The following is a 12,175-nucleotide window of genomic DNA, read 5'->3' as shown; positions in this document are numbered from 1 at the left end:
TCCTTTTCAAAGTTCTCTTTGTTGGTATATAGGAATCCAACTGATTTTTGTATGTCGGTCTTGTATACTGCTAGTCTGCTGAACGTTTCTATTAGAGCCAGTAGTTTTCTTGTGGAATCTTTGGGGTTCTCTATGTATAGGATCATATCCTCTGTGAATGGGGATAGTTTTACTTTTACCTTTCCAATTCAGATGTCATTTATTTCTTTTTCTTGCCTTATTTCTCTAGCTAGGACTTCCAGCACAGTGTCATTAGGAGTGCTGATAAAGGGCATGTTTGTCTTATCCTGTATATTTATTTCTTAATTCTCTTGTCTTTCCATTTGGAGTACTCCCTTGAGTAATACTTGCAAAGCTGGTCTGGTAGTAGTGAATTCCCAGAGTTTCTGTTTGTTTAAGAATGTCTTGATTTCCCCCTTGTTTTTTAAGGACAACTTTCTTGGACAAAGAAGTCCTGGTTGGCAGTTGTTTTGGTCAAGTATTTTATTAATTTATACATGTGGCTCCATTGTCTTCTGGCCTCTAGAGTTTTTGGGGAGAAATCTGCATTGATTTTTTTTTTTTTACTAATATTGGGTATTTGGTGAAAGTTAACACAGCAAGTTAGGTTCCCATTTGACAGTTTCCATGTACATCGTTTAGTGACATTAGGTCCATTTGTCACAATCTGTCAACATTCTCTCTTTTTTTTGAACAGTCTCTACATGGACAGTTTAGTGACACTGATTACATTCTTTGAGTTGTGTAACCATTCTCATCGTCCTTTTCTGAGTTGTTCTTCCCTCATTAACATAAACTCACTGCCCCTAAGGTTCCTAGCTTATCTTTCTAGTCGCTGTTGTCTATTTGATCCCATGTAGTTAGTTTTTAAAAGAGCATAATGCTCAAGGCAGACATTTTTTTACTAGTTAAGCTAAACTATTGTTTGGTTTTTAAGAAGACTTCAGTGAATTTTCTTGATTTAAGGTTTAAAGATTATCTCAGGGCAGTAATTTCAAGGGTTTATCCAGCCTCCATGGCTCCAGGAAGTCTGGAGTCCGTAAGAGTTTGAAATTCTGTTACGCATTTTCCCTGTTTTCATCAAAGATTCTTCTATGGGACCTTTGAAAAAAATGTTCCGTAATGATAGCTGGGCAGCATCCAGTTCTTCTGGTATCTTGGCAGTGGAGGCAGTTTGTTCAGGGAGGCAGTTAGCCACACATTCCATGTTCTCCTCCTATTCCTAACTGCCCTTCTTCCTCTGTTGATCCAGGTAAATAAAGACCAATTGTTGTGCCTTGAATGTCTGCTTGCAAGATTTTAAGACCCCAGGCACTATGCAGTGAACTGGGAGGTAGAACAGAAGTGCTAAACATGTTGTTAGGCCAATTAACTGGGATGTTCCATGAATGTACTGATTCTTATGAAAGACCTTTGGTATGTTAAACTGCATTTTTCTCGTATTGCTTTCAGAATTCTCTCCTTGTCTTTGGTTTCACGGATTTTATTTGGGTATGGTGCAAGTTCTTCTTGTGTCTCTCCTAATTGGGGTTCATGTAGCTTCCTGTATTGGCAGGCTTGGTTCTCTGCTCAGGTCTGGGAAATTCCCTCTGATTATCTCTTGGAAAGTTGTTCATGTGTCTTTATTGTTGTTATGGTGCTCTGGGATACCAATAATTCTAATGCTAAATTTTGTAATTGAATCTCATGTTTCCTTTTGGCCTTGTTTTTCTTTGTTCTTTTCTCTCGAGACTAGATAAGTTCAGTTATTTTGTCTTCTAGTTCACTTTTTCCATCTTCTGCATGTTCAACTCTGTTATTGAGGGTTTCTCTTGCTTTTTCTAATTCAGGTGTTTTATTTTTCAGTTCCAGTAGTTCTCTTTGTTTTTTTAATGTTTTCAGTGCCCTTGTTAAGTCTCATTTTGTTCCTCCATTTGTTTCCTGAGCTTCACTAGTTTGTTTTCTGTGTGTGTGTGTATGTGTTTATTTATTTCTTTGAATATATTTAGCACCATAGAGTGAAAAATGATCAATTCTTTGCATTATTCTGGCCTCCATAGGACAGATTTCCTCTTCTTCATGTTTTGCTTTTGATTGTTCCTTCTTCTCTTGTGATTTTTGTGTGTTTTACTATTGTTTGTGAAGTTGAGTCATTTTGTTATTTATTTAACTTTTTAATGCTGTTTGTTATGGGAAAATTTTCAGCTTGGGTGCTCTGGTGGCACAGTTGCCAAGTGTCCAGCTGTCAACCAAAAGGCCAGGGCCTCCAACCACCAATCTCTCCATGGGAGAAAGATGCAGCAGACCACCTCCACAAAGAGTCACAGCCCCAGGAATCCTATGAGGGAGGTCCCCTCAGCCCTGCAGGTTTGCCACAAGTTAGACTGATGCAGTGGCAGTGAGCTTCGTATCTTCTCCTGATCACCACTAGATGGCGTTCTTATCCTTAGCGTTTTTTTTTTTTTTTAAGTGCAAGTTCAGGAGTTCTGGATTTCAATACCCATGAGCAGGGGGTGGAGGGGGTGGTTAGTTGGCGATATAAGCTATGGGGATCGACTTTCCTGTGGTGACAGAAGGGGTTCTCTTTGTCTTCTCCTCACTGGTGTTCTTGCACAGGCAGACATGATATCCCACTGGGGGCTTTTCATACTGCTGCCCTTGTTGGTTCTCCTGGTTCTAGAGTGCCTTCGACTTGGTCCTCTGCAAGATCCAAAAGCATTCTCATGCAGGACCACATTGTCCTTTTGCCACTGCCAGCTGCACGGCCTACAAACTCTCATGGCCAGTTTGCACTGCTTAAGAAATCTGGCTAGATCTTCCTCAGACTAGTTCCTTTTCTATGTTCCCTGCTTGGGGTGTTACCCTATCCCATTCCAGAATGGCTATGATGAGCAAGCACTCCTGATGTTAGCAGCTAGGATCTCTCGGCTTCTATGCTGACCTCTTGCTTCTTTCCCCCACTTCTGGACTTACTCCAGCTCTCCAATTCCTCAGCTGCTACCTCAAGTTCAAAGATCTCAGTCTATATTTGTTTTTATTCATTGTTCAGTGAGTTAGTTGCTAGAGAAGTAAATGGGAGTGTCTACTCACTTTGCCATCTTGCTTTGCCCTCCAGACCTATTGAATCTGAAATGGTAGGTGTGAGGCTCAGCAATGTGTGTTTTAACTAGCCCTCTTGGTGATTCTGATGCATGCTAAAGTTTGAGAACTGCTATAGCAAATAGTGAAACAAAGCCAAAAGACCAAACTCAGTGCCGTGGAGTCAATTCTGACTCATAGTGACCCTATAGGACAGAGTAGAACTGCCCCATAGAGTTTCCAAGGAGCGCCTTGGTGGATTCAAACCGGTGACCCTTTGGTTAGCAGCCATAGCACTTAACCACTACGCCACCAGGGTTTCCATAGCAAATAATAAGAGACCTTATATTGTATTTAGTATATGCCAAGGACTACTGATTATACCTTCTGATTTTATTGATACTACTCTGTTAAAACAGATATCTGCATAGTTTTTTTTTTTCTCTTTGGAAATGGTAAGACTTTTAGCAATAATTTAAATTGTATATATTTAGAGGATTTTAATTATTAAAAAAAAAACCCTCTAGTGTCTAGAAATAGAATTATCTGACACTAACGGCATAGCTATAAAGAAACATTCCTGCCAAAATTTAAAATATTTTGCAGAAAATTTGTGATTAGCAAGTTGGGTGAAGTCTATTGCCAAAGTTAGTTTAAAGCAGTAAGCTGGTATGTATTCACTGTAACATACTAGTTTATTAGTATTTGATATACTAATTAATGCCTTCTGCTGTAATGGTGTATGAAAAGTAGATAGAAGAGATGGGCTGAATATAACAAGGTGGCATTTACTAGGACCCCAAACTGATTAAAATTAAAGTAGGTATGGGGGAGGAGAAAGTGTTCTGGCTTAATACCACAAGTGAAAATGTTAGAAGCTGATTCTAGGCTGCACTAACAGAAGGATGGTTCTGTAGACTATGTGAAGTGATATTCTTGGAATCCTAAATTTTTTGGCAGCACACTTTAAAAACGATAGAAGAAGCACTGGGTGCATTCAGAGTAGAATGACCAGAGTAACGAACACCGTATCTGGACTCTTTGAAATTAACGTTGTATTTTATATCCTCTCATAGGTGAAATGAATCAGAAGTACAAGGAACTAAAAAAAAGAGAGGAAAATATGGACAGTAAGTTATAATCTCATGGATGTAAAGATATATATTCTATATATTCTGGGATTGCTGTTCATTTATACCAAATCGTAGATCTCGTTTGTGGGAAATATAATTGCTAATACTAAATGCAGAAGTGTGGACATTCAGAATTTGCCTTTACTGTTGGGGTTTTAAAGTTTGAAAATATGTAGAGTGTTATTAGTGAGTAATTTACCCCTGGGCCAATAAAAAACAGTAGAAGTTTAAAATTAATATTTTCTTTGAGTTTTTAAATAGTGCTCTTAAGACCTACAAATCAGAGTTTATATAGTGTTAACTATATCAACAGTAGCCCTTCTTATCATGTTTATTAATTGGCAGCTTTTATTGAGACTTTTGAGGAAACTAAGAATCAGGAACTGGAACGGAAGGCACAAATAGAAGCCAACATTGTTGCACTTTTGGAGCACTGTAGTCGAGTAAGTACCCTGTGCCCATCTTGGTGTCTCATTGTTTTTACTGTGACTGCCTTTCCAAACAACTCAAAAAGTGGAACTGCTGACCATTATATGTTCTCTTGTTAGCTGTTTCCTTTAAATTTCTCTTGCTCATTATTTTGTTCCTTTAAGTTATTAATTCTTATCTCCCTAACAAAATGTCAGCTATTTAGAGCAATAGGGAGGAAGGATGACATATATATGACATCAGTTGTCATCACTAAGTGAGACACTAATGCATTGTAAGTGTTAAGTTTTTCTTTTAGTTGTTCAGAACTTGTAAAAATAACATTTGCATAGATAATTTTAAAATCTAGACATTATTTTGGGAGTGTTACCATATTTTTACACTTTAATTTGCATTGTAACTAGAAGGGATTCTTTTTCACTTTATGAGTATCTTGATTCATCAAAAATGTTTATTAAACATCTACTATAAGTAATGGAAACGCTGGTGGCATAATGGTTAGGTGCCACGGCTGCTAACCAAAAAGTTGACAGTTCATATCCACCGGGTGCTCCTTGGAAACTCTTTGGGGTAGTTCTCTGTCCTGTAGGGTCTCTGTGAGTCAGAATTGACTCGACAGCAGTGGGTTGGTTTACTATATGTATTACCACAGGAGGAAAAACACACGATCTCTTTTCAATATTCTGAATATTTTAAGACTCCAGATCAGTTCCTAAAGCAATGTAGATGAATTTTTCCCAAAGTCAAATAAGTAAAGCAAATGAACAAGAAATAATTCTGTATTTTAACCTCTACTTACTGAGAAAAACCAATGAATGATATATTTCAAAAAAGAATACCTATTCAAAACACTACATTTTTTAAGTATTTTCCAAGTGTTTTATTGTAGCATTAAATCAGTGGAATCTTTGCATTTTTATTTCTCTGCAAATATAGAATATAAATCGTATGAAACAGATATCCTCTATCACCAACCAAGAGCTGAAGATGATGCAGGATGACCTCAGTTTTAAATCTACTGAAATGCAGAAATCACAAAGCACAGCTAGGAATTTGACTTCAGGTGAGAAAACAACCTTAATTTTAATATCCCTTTTTTTTTCTATAGCAGATAGGAGTTTTTAATATTTATTGATGTTATTTTTTTGAAAGCCTTCTTCACTGGAAATAACGATTGCTCATGGCCTCAGTCGGAAACCCTGGTGCCGTAGTGGTTAAGTGCTGCAGCTGCTAACCAAAGGGTCATCAGTTCGAATCCGCCAGGTGCTCCTTGGAAACCCTATGGGGCAGTTCTACTCTGTTCTATACAGTCTCTGAGTCAAAATCAACTCAATGGCAATGGGTTGGATACCTCAATCATTTGTAGTCTCAGAATTTTGTGTGGTCTTCTTACATCATCTTGTTAGTATTACATTGTGATATTCTCATTTATTTAATAACATTTATTGAATACTTATGAAGCCATTGTGGCACAGTGTTTAAAGTGCTCAGCAGCTAACCAAAAGGTTGGCAGTTTAGCTGCTCCATGGGGGAAAGATGTGGCAGTCTGCTTCCATAAAGATTACAGCCTTAGAAACTCTATGGGGCAGTTCTACTCTGTCTTATAGGGTTGTCGTGGGTCAGAACTGGCTCGACAGCAAGGGGTTTGATTTTGTTTTACTGTTGAATACTTGCCTCATACCTGTGCTGTAATGTGGGTGTACCAAAAAAAAAAACATTTGCCATGAAGTAAAATTCTGACTCATGGCAACCCCATATTTGTCAGAGTAGAACTGTGCTCCATAGACTTTTTAAGGCTGTGACCTTTTAGAAGCAAATCTTCAGGCCTTTCTTCCAAGGCACTTCTGGGTGGATTCTGTCTGTTTTTTTCAAGGATATTTTCAACCCAGTGAACTGACAGACAAATATACAATTATAATACAGTAAAGTGGTACTATGACAGAAGTAAGCATATGGAGTGATTGCAGTATGTAGGATGCATATCTAGTCTAGTCTTGGGTAGCCAGCAGAGGCACCCTAGAGGAGGTAATGTTGTAGTATTAATTAGTTTCAGGCATAATGACTAGCATGAGTCTAGAGCAGTTCCATGCAATAGAAATATAATGCCAGCCACCTACCATATTTTTATGCAAGTAACGTGTCTTCTCCATTTGTTTGCCAATCATGCCCTCCCCTCGTGAGGTATTTTCATTAGTGCCACTGTGCCAATTTTTTTATGTTTCTGTAAAAAAAATTAGTTTAGCACACTTATGAAAATACCTCATGGGTGTAGGGCATGGTTGGCAAACAAACATAGAAGGCACGCATTATTTGTGTAAAAATATGGTATTTAATATTTTCTAGTAGCCACATTAAAAAGGTAAAAGCAAACAGGTGAGATTAATTTTAATAACATATTTTATTTAACCCAATTATTCCAAAATATTATCATTTCAACATGTAATCAATATAAAATTGTTAGTGAGATATTTTATATTTACAGCACATCTCAATTTGAGTTAGGCACATTAAAACAGTACAAGTGCTCAAAAACCACATATGGCTAGTAGCTGTCATTTGGATGTTGCAGGTAGAGATTAGAAATAAATATACAAGATTGAGCTTAAAGAGCCTACAGTAAAAATTATGTAAAAATTTATATGGAATCTTTGGTTTTTCTACCAGTGGATTCTAGCCATGTGTGCTCTTTATTGTGGATATGCTAGTGTGTGGTGACTTTAAATTAGCTATCTTTTTGTCTACTTGGAATGACTCTCTGGAAGTTAGTGACATCATGGGAAATAAATTAATATTTATTAATATAACGTAATTATTGGTATAAACATTAATTAATACTTTCTAACATAAAAGTGGTGAAAGAATCTTGAGACGAAATAATGGATCCACAATACTTAATCTGGAATTCTGAAATCCAAAAAGGTCATGGTAGCTAAACCTAACCTGACCGTATTTGACATGAGGCTATTTAAAATCTTAATTTATCCCACCTGGTCTGATTACTCATACTTTCTGCTGCAAAAATATTCACGTAATTGATTACAGGGTGTGGCCTCATACCTTGCTAAGGGGAGTTATGTAGTAATCAGTATATACATTATATTACTTTTCTAAGACCTGAGGAATTCTGAATCCTGAAACACAACTGCATATGAGTTTCAAATAAGGGATTATGATTTTATAAATGCATACTAAATGCTATTAATGTATTATTGAATTTAGATTAATGATATAAGTAGATAATTGCTATTATTCTATACATTTAAGAATATTACCTGCCCCGATTTTTAAACAATTTGTTTACTATAGTTTTGTGTATCTGAAGTATGTGCCAAACAACTAGAGGAGGCATATTCTAACCTGGTTTTTACCTCCTATTGGCTTGACCATGAGCATTTTTAAATTTTTCTTTTCTTTTTTCTTATATACAAAAGAATTTTAGGTTTAATTACTCCCATTAGAAAACAACTGTTTTGTGTTTTATATTATAGTGTGTTTATTTATGTGTCAACATTAATTCAACAAGTTTTTACCCCTTAAAGCTATCTTTGTATTATGACTGTCGAGAAATGTACATTTTTTAAAGGTAAAAATTAATACCAGGAAACAAATTTCATAATCAGGACTTTGTATTCCATCTATATTTTAATACTTTGTGTTTATATTTCCTTGTGAAGTCTAGAGATTGTATTTTCTGCAGAGATGTTCAGTTGAAGAAGAATGAAAGCTGGCTTCAATGGAGATAAAAATTCAGTTTATTACTTGAGAAGTATTTTACTAGAAATTTTGCTTACTAAGGGTTGAATATTCTGCTTCCTTCAGTTTTATTCATGAGTTATTTTTAAGTGTTAATTTAGTCTAAGTAAGTAAATTACTTCCTCTCTCCAACACTGTCCCTGAACTGCAACAAATTTGGGAATCACCATAAGAGATTTATAATATTCTTGTTCTTCTTTCAGAGATAATGGATTTTTTGTGTTCCACTTTTGTGAATTGTTTCCCAAACCTAGAATTAGAATTTTTTTTTTTAATAAATTCAACCCTTTGTTTAAAATTGGGACTCGTACTTCTCGGAGGGAAGGTGAAAAAAATCAGAGGTATTATCATGATTTGTGATACATAAAGATATACAGTATGTGATATAAATATTTCATGTGCGGAGGATGTTATTAGGGGGAAAAAAAGTATAAAAAAGACTCCCGAGGGGACGGTAATGAAGAAAAAGTTGAGAAATGCTGGTGCACTGCATGAGTAAAAAGGCAAGGAATCTGTCAGCATTAGTTTTTATTTATATTTTGAGAAAGGAAACTCCAGGGAGTAAACAAATGTGCTGATGGCAGAATATTTCAGACACATTTCCCCAGGTCAAAGTAGATCCTTCTGAGATTTTGCTACTATGTACACACTGCTTGGTAAACTTTGCAGCTTCACAGCATATCAGAAGGAACTAGACTGCATCCTCTTCCTGTCTCTTCCCTTAGAGAAGCTTTTAGCTTTTCAGAGAGACCTGTTGTTAAAGGATGATAAACTTTACCCTATACCAACCAGCTCTTTTCTCCTAGAAAAAGCAATTTCTAGAGAAAATCAATTTGTATACTTCCTAAATTTATTTTCCTAATATTAATATATCTTCAAATTAAACTTGCAGTTAGATTTATATAGCCGTTTTCAGGAGACAGCTAAAATATCTACAAGTGCATTTCCTATTTAGGGCATTAAAATATCATAAGGCTATGATTTGTTCAGCACGTTGATTCTCCTCATAACTATTCCCAACCCTACAGAGATATGAATTCAACACCAAAAAGCCCCTTCTCCACAGCATTTAAGTCCTGCCATGTATCAGTTTTTGTTAAATATGGTTGGAGAATTAAAGGAGAAGTCTTTGAAAGGAGGGAGGCTAAGTGTTAAAAGCTGTGTATAAACTCCACCCCAATCCTTGTCTGACTACTGAACTATACATGCATCAGGTAGACTCCAGGGTAGAATGCAGCAGCTGGAAGCCGAAAGAACTGAGTAAAGATTTTAGATGGTGCTCATCCCAGTGGAGACAGAGTTAGGAGTTTGAATCCAGTGAAGTTTACTGCTCATTATAATAAAAATCAACACTCTTCAGAGGCACACAGTAGAACCCAGAGTCTCTACAACATATCATTTACAATGTTCACTTCACTATAAAAAATTACTAACGTGAAGAAACAGGAAAATGTGACTCAAGAGGAAAAGCAGTCACACTGCACTGAACCTGAGATAATCCAGATATTGAGATGAAAAAAATGAGCCTGAGATAATTCAGATAGTAAAATGAAAGAAAAAAAAGATTTTAAAACTTTATAAACATGTTCAAGGGCTTAAAGAAAAACAAAGTCATAATAAATGAACAGACGGGGAATCTCACAGAGAAATGGAAATTACAAAAGAGAAACAAATGAAAATTCCATAATTGAAAAATACAACTAAAAAGAAAAATTAATAATCTTAATAGAAGATCAGAGACAGCAGAAAAAAGAATTATTGAACTTGAAGCTAGATAAATAGAAATTATCCAATCTGAAGAGTAAATAAAAATGGAACTGAGATGACCTGTGGGACAAAATCAGGTTGTCTAACACGCATGTAATTGGAATCCCAGGAGGAAAGAAAGAATAAGGGAGAAAATATAATTGAAAAAATAATGGCTGAAAATTTCCCAAATTTGATGAAAAACTTAAGTTTACAGATCCAAGGAGCTCACTGTAATCCCAAGCAGAATTAATACAAAGAAAATCATACCTAAGCACATGTAATCAGTGAAAAAGTATGTATTTAGAGAATGTTCCTGACCCCTGCCATATGCTCTATGGCCCTCTTTACTACTCTTCATAGCAGCTCTCCAGTGTATTGTAAGTGCTTGTATAATTGCCTGGTTCCACCTCTAGAGCATAGCTCCTTGAGTGGAAACATTGTATTAATTTCCTAGTGCATAATAGAAACTTAGTACTTTTGAATGGAATAATGAGACACACACAAGGTATATATATATATATGTAACTATAAAATTGTGCAATATATGTACGTGGCCCTGGTGGCACTGTGGTTGAGTGTTTGTCTGCTAACCAAAAGTTTGGCAGTTCAAAGCCACCAGCTACTCCTTGGAAACCCTATGGGGCACTTGTACTCCACCCTTAGGGTCATTATGAGTCGGAATTGACTCAATGGTAATGAGTTTTGTTTTGATCTCATAGTATATATCATTAAAAAAGAAAATTAGGTAAGAGAAAATACCTATGTATGTTTTTATATGTTTGTGTGATCATGGAGGCGGGTGTGGCAAATATATATCAGACAGCACTGTTGAACCAAAAAAAGATTAATGGTTACAGTGAACATATGTTACTTGTATAGATATTCTCCTAAAACATAATTTTTAACGCTTGTATTACATTTCCTTATGTGAAAGGAATAAAACTTTGGTTAATTATGGCCTTGAATTCCTATGTTTCAGATAGTCAACGTCTACAGTTGGATCTACAGAAAATGGAGCTTCTGGAAAGTAAGATGACTGAGGAACAACATTCTCTAAAAGGTAAAATTAAGCAAATGACAACTGATCTGGAGACATATAATGATTTGCCAGCTTTGAAATCGTCAGGTGAAGAAAAGAAAAAGGTAAGTACTAACAGACTCTTATAAAATTACAGTTCATATTGTTTCTTCTTGCTCAAATTTAACATAAATGTAGTCCATGGGATTTATTATTTTTAGTTGATTATTGACATATAAGCTAAGAAAAATTAATAAAACTGTTTACATGTAAGGAATTTAGAATGACTTAAAATTTTAAACAGAAGACAAAAATCAAAAAGCAAGAGATAAGCTACTGCTTAAAAACCAATTGCTGTTTACTTGACTCCAACTCTTGATGACCCCGTCAGCGTCGGAGTAGAATTGCCCTCCCTAGGGTTTGCGGTGGATGATTTTCAGAAGTAGATCACCAGGCCTTTCTTCTGAGGAGTCTCTGGATGGACTTGAACCTTCAACCTTTTCATTAGCAGCTGAGAACATTAGCCATTTCCACCACCTAAAAAAAAAAAATTTTTTTTTTTTTTAGGAACTCCAAGCTGCTACTTCACACAGAGCATTTGACCAAATGTAGATTTGATTATGACACTTCCATACTTAAACTTGTCAGTGGCTTTTCATTGCTATTTACATTTATAATTTAAATTTGGTGAGGTAGGGACGGGTAACAGCATTGAGTTAATCTTTATATAGTTAATGTTAACCTAGCTTTTTCTAGTTCAAAGGATATTTTTACAAACATGTTTTAGAGTACTTACAGCCTTGGTAAAATATATCAGAATACAGTCATGGAAATTATTTGTCAAGTACAGTTTGTGTTGGCTTACCAGATATTTACTATGGCCTGTTATTCTATTTCGGTCTATATAGAAACTACACCAGGAGAGAACAGTATTATCAACTCGTAGAAATGCCTTTAAGAAAATAATGGAGAAGTTAAACATTGAGTATGAGACACTAAAAACACAATTGCAAGAAAATGAGACACATTCTCAGGT

The 12,175-nt window shown here is 35.7% G+C and overlaps 1 protein-coding gene across 4 annotated transcripts in view; it reads left to right on the top strand.

Annotated features, from left to right (window-relative positions):
- IFT74 (intraflagellar transport 74) overlaps window positions 1-12,175 on the top strand; it is an 85,832-nt gene that overhangs the window by 68,135 nt on the left and 5,522 nt on the right. For all 4 annotated transcript variants that reach the window (XM_064291822.1, XM_064291819.1, XM_064291820.1 and 1 more), the window contains 5 exons: window positions 4,134-4,187; window positions 4,536-4,633; window positions 5,556-5,682; window positions 11,101-11,264; window positions 12,048-12,173. In XM_064291822.1, coding sequence (XP_064147892.1) covers window positions 4,134-4,187; window positions 4,536-4,633; window positions 5,556-5,682; window positions 11,101-11,264; window positions 12,048-12,173 — 569 coding nt within the window. The remainder of the gene's footprint in view (window positions 1-4,133; window positions 4,188-4,535; window positions 4,634-5,555; window positions 5,683-11,100; window positions 11,265-12,047; window positions 12,174-12,175) is intronic.

This window comes from Loxodonta africana, chromosome 9 (assembly GCF_030014295.1).
Source record: "Loxodonta africana isolate mLoxAfr1 chromosome 9, mLoxAfr1.hap2, whole genome shotgun sequence".
NCBI classification, from domain to species: Eukaryota; Metazoa; Chordata; class Mammalia; order Proboscidea; family Elephantidae; genus Loxodonta; species Loxodonta africana.
The sequence above is the reverse complement of the archived record's forward strand: the minus strand, read 5'-3'. Positions and strand labels throughout refer to the sequence as shown.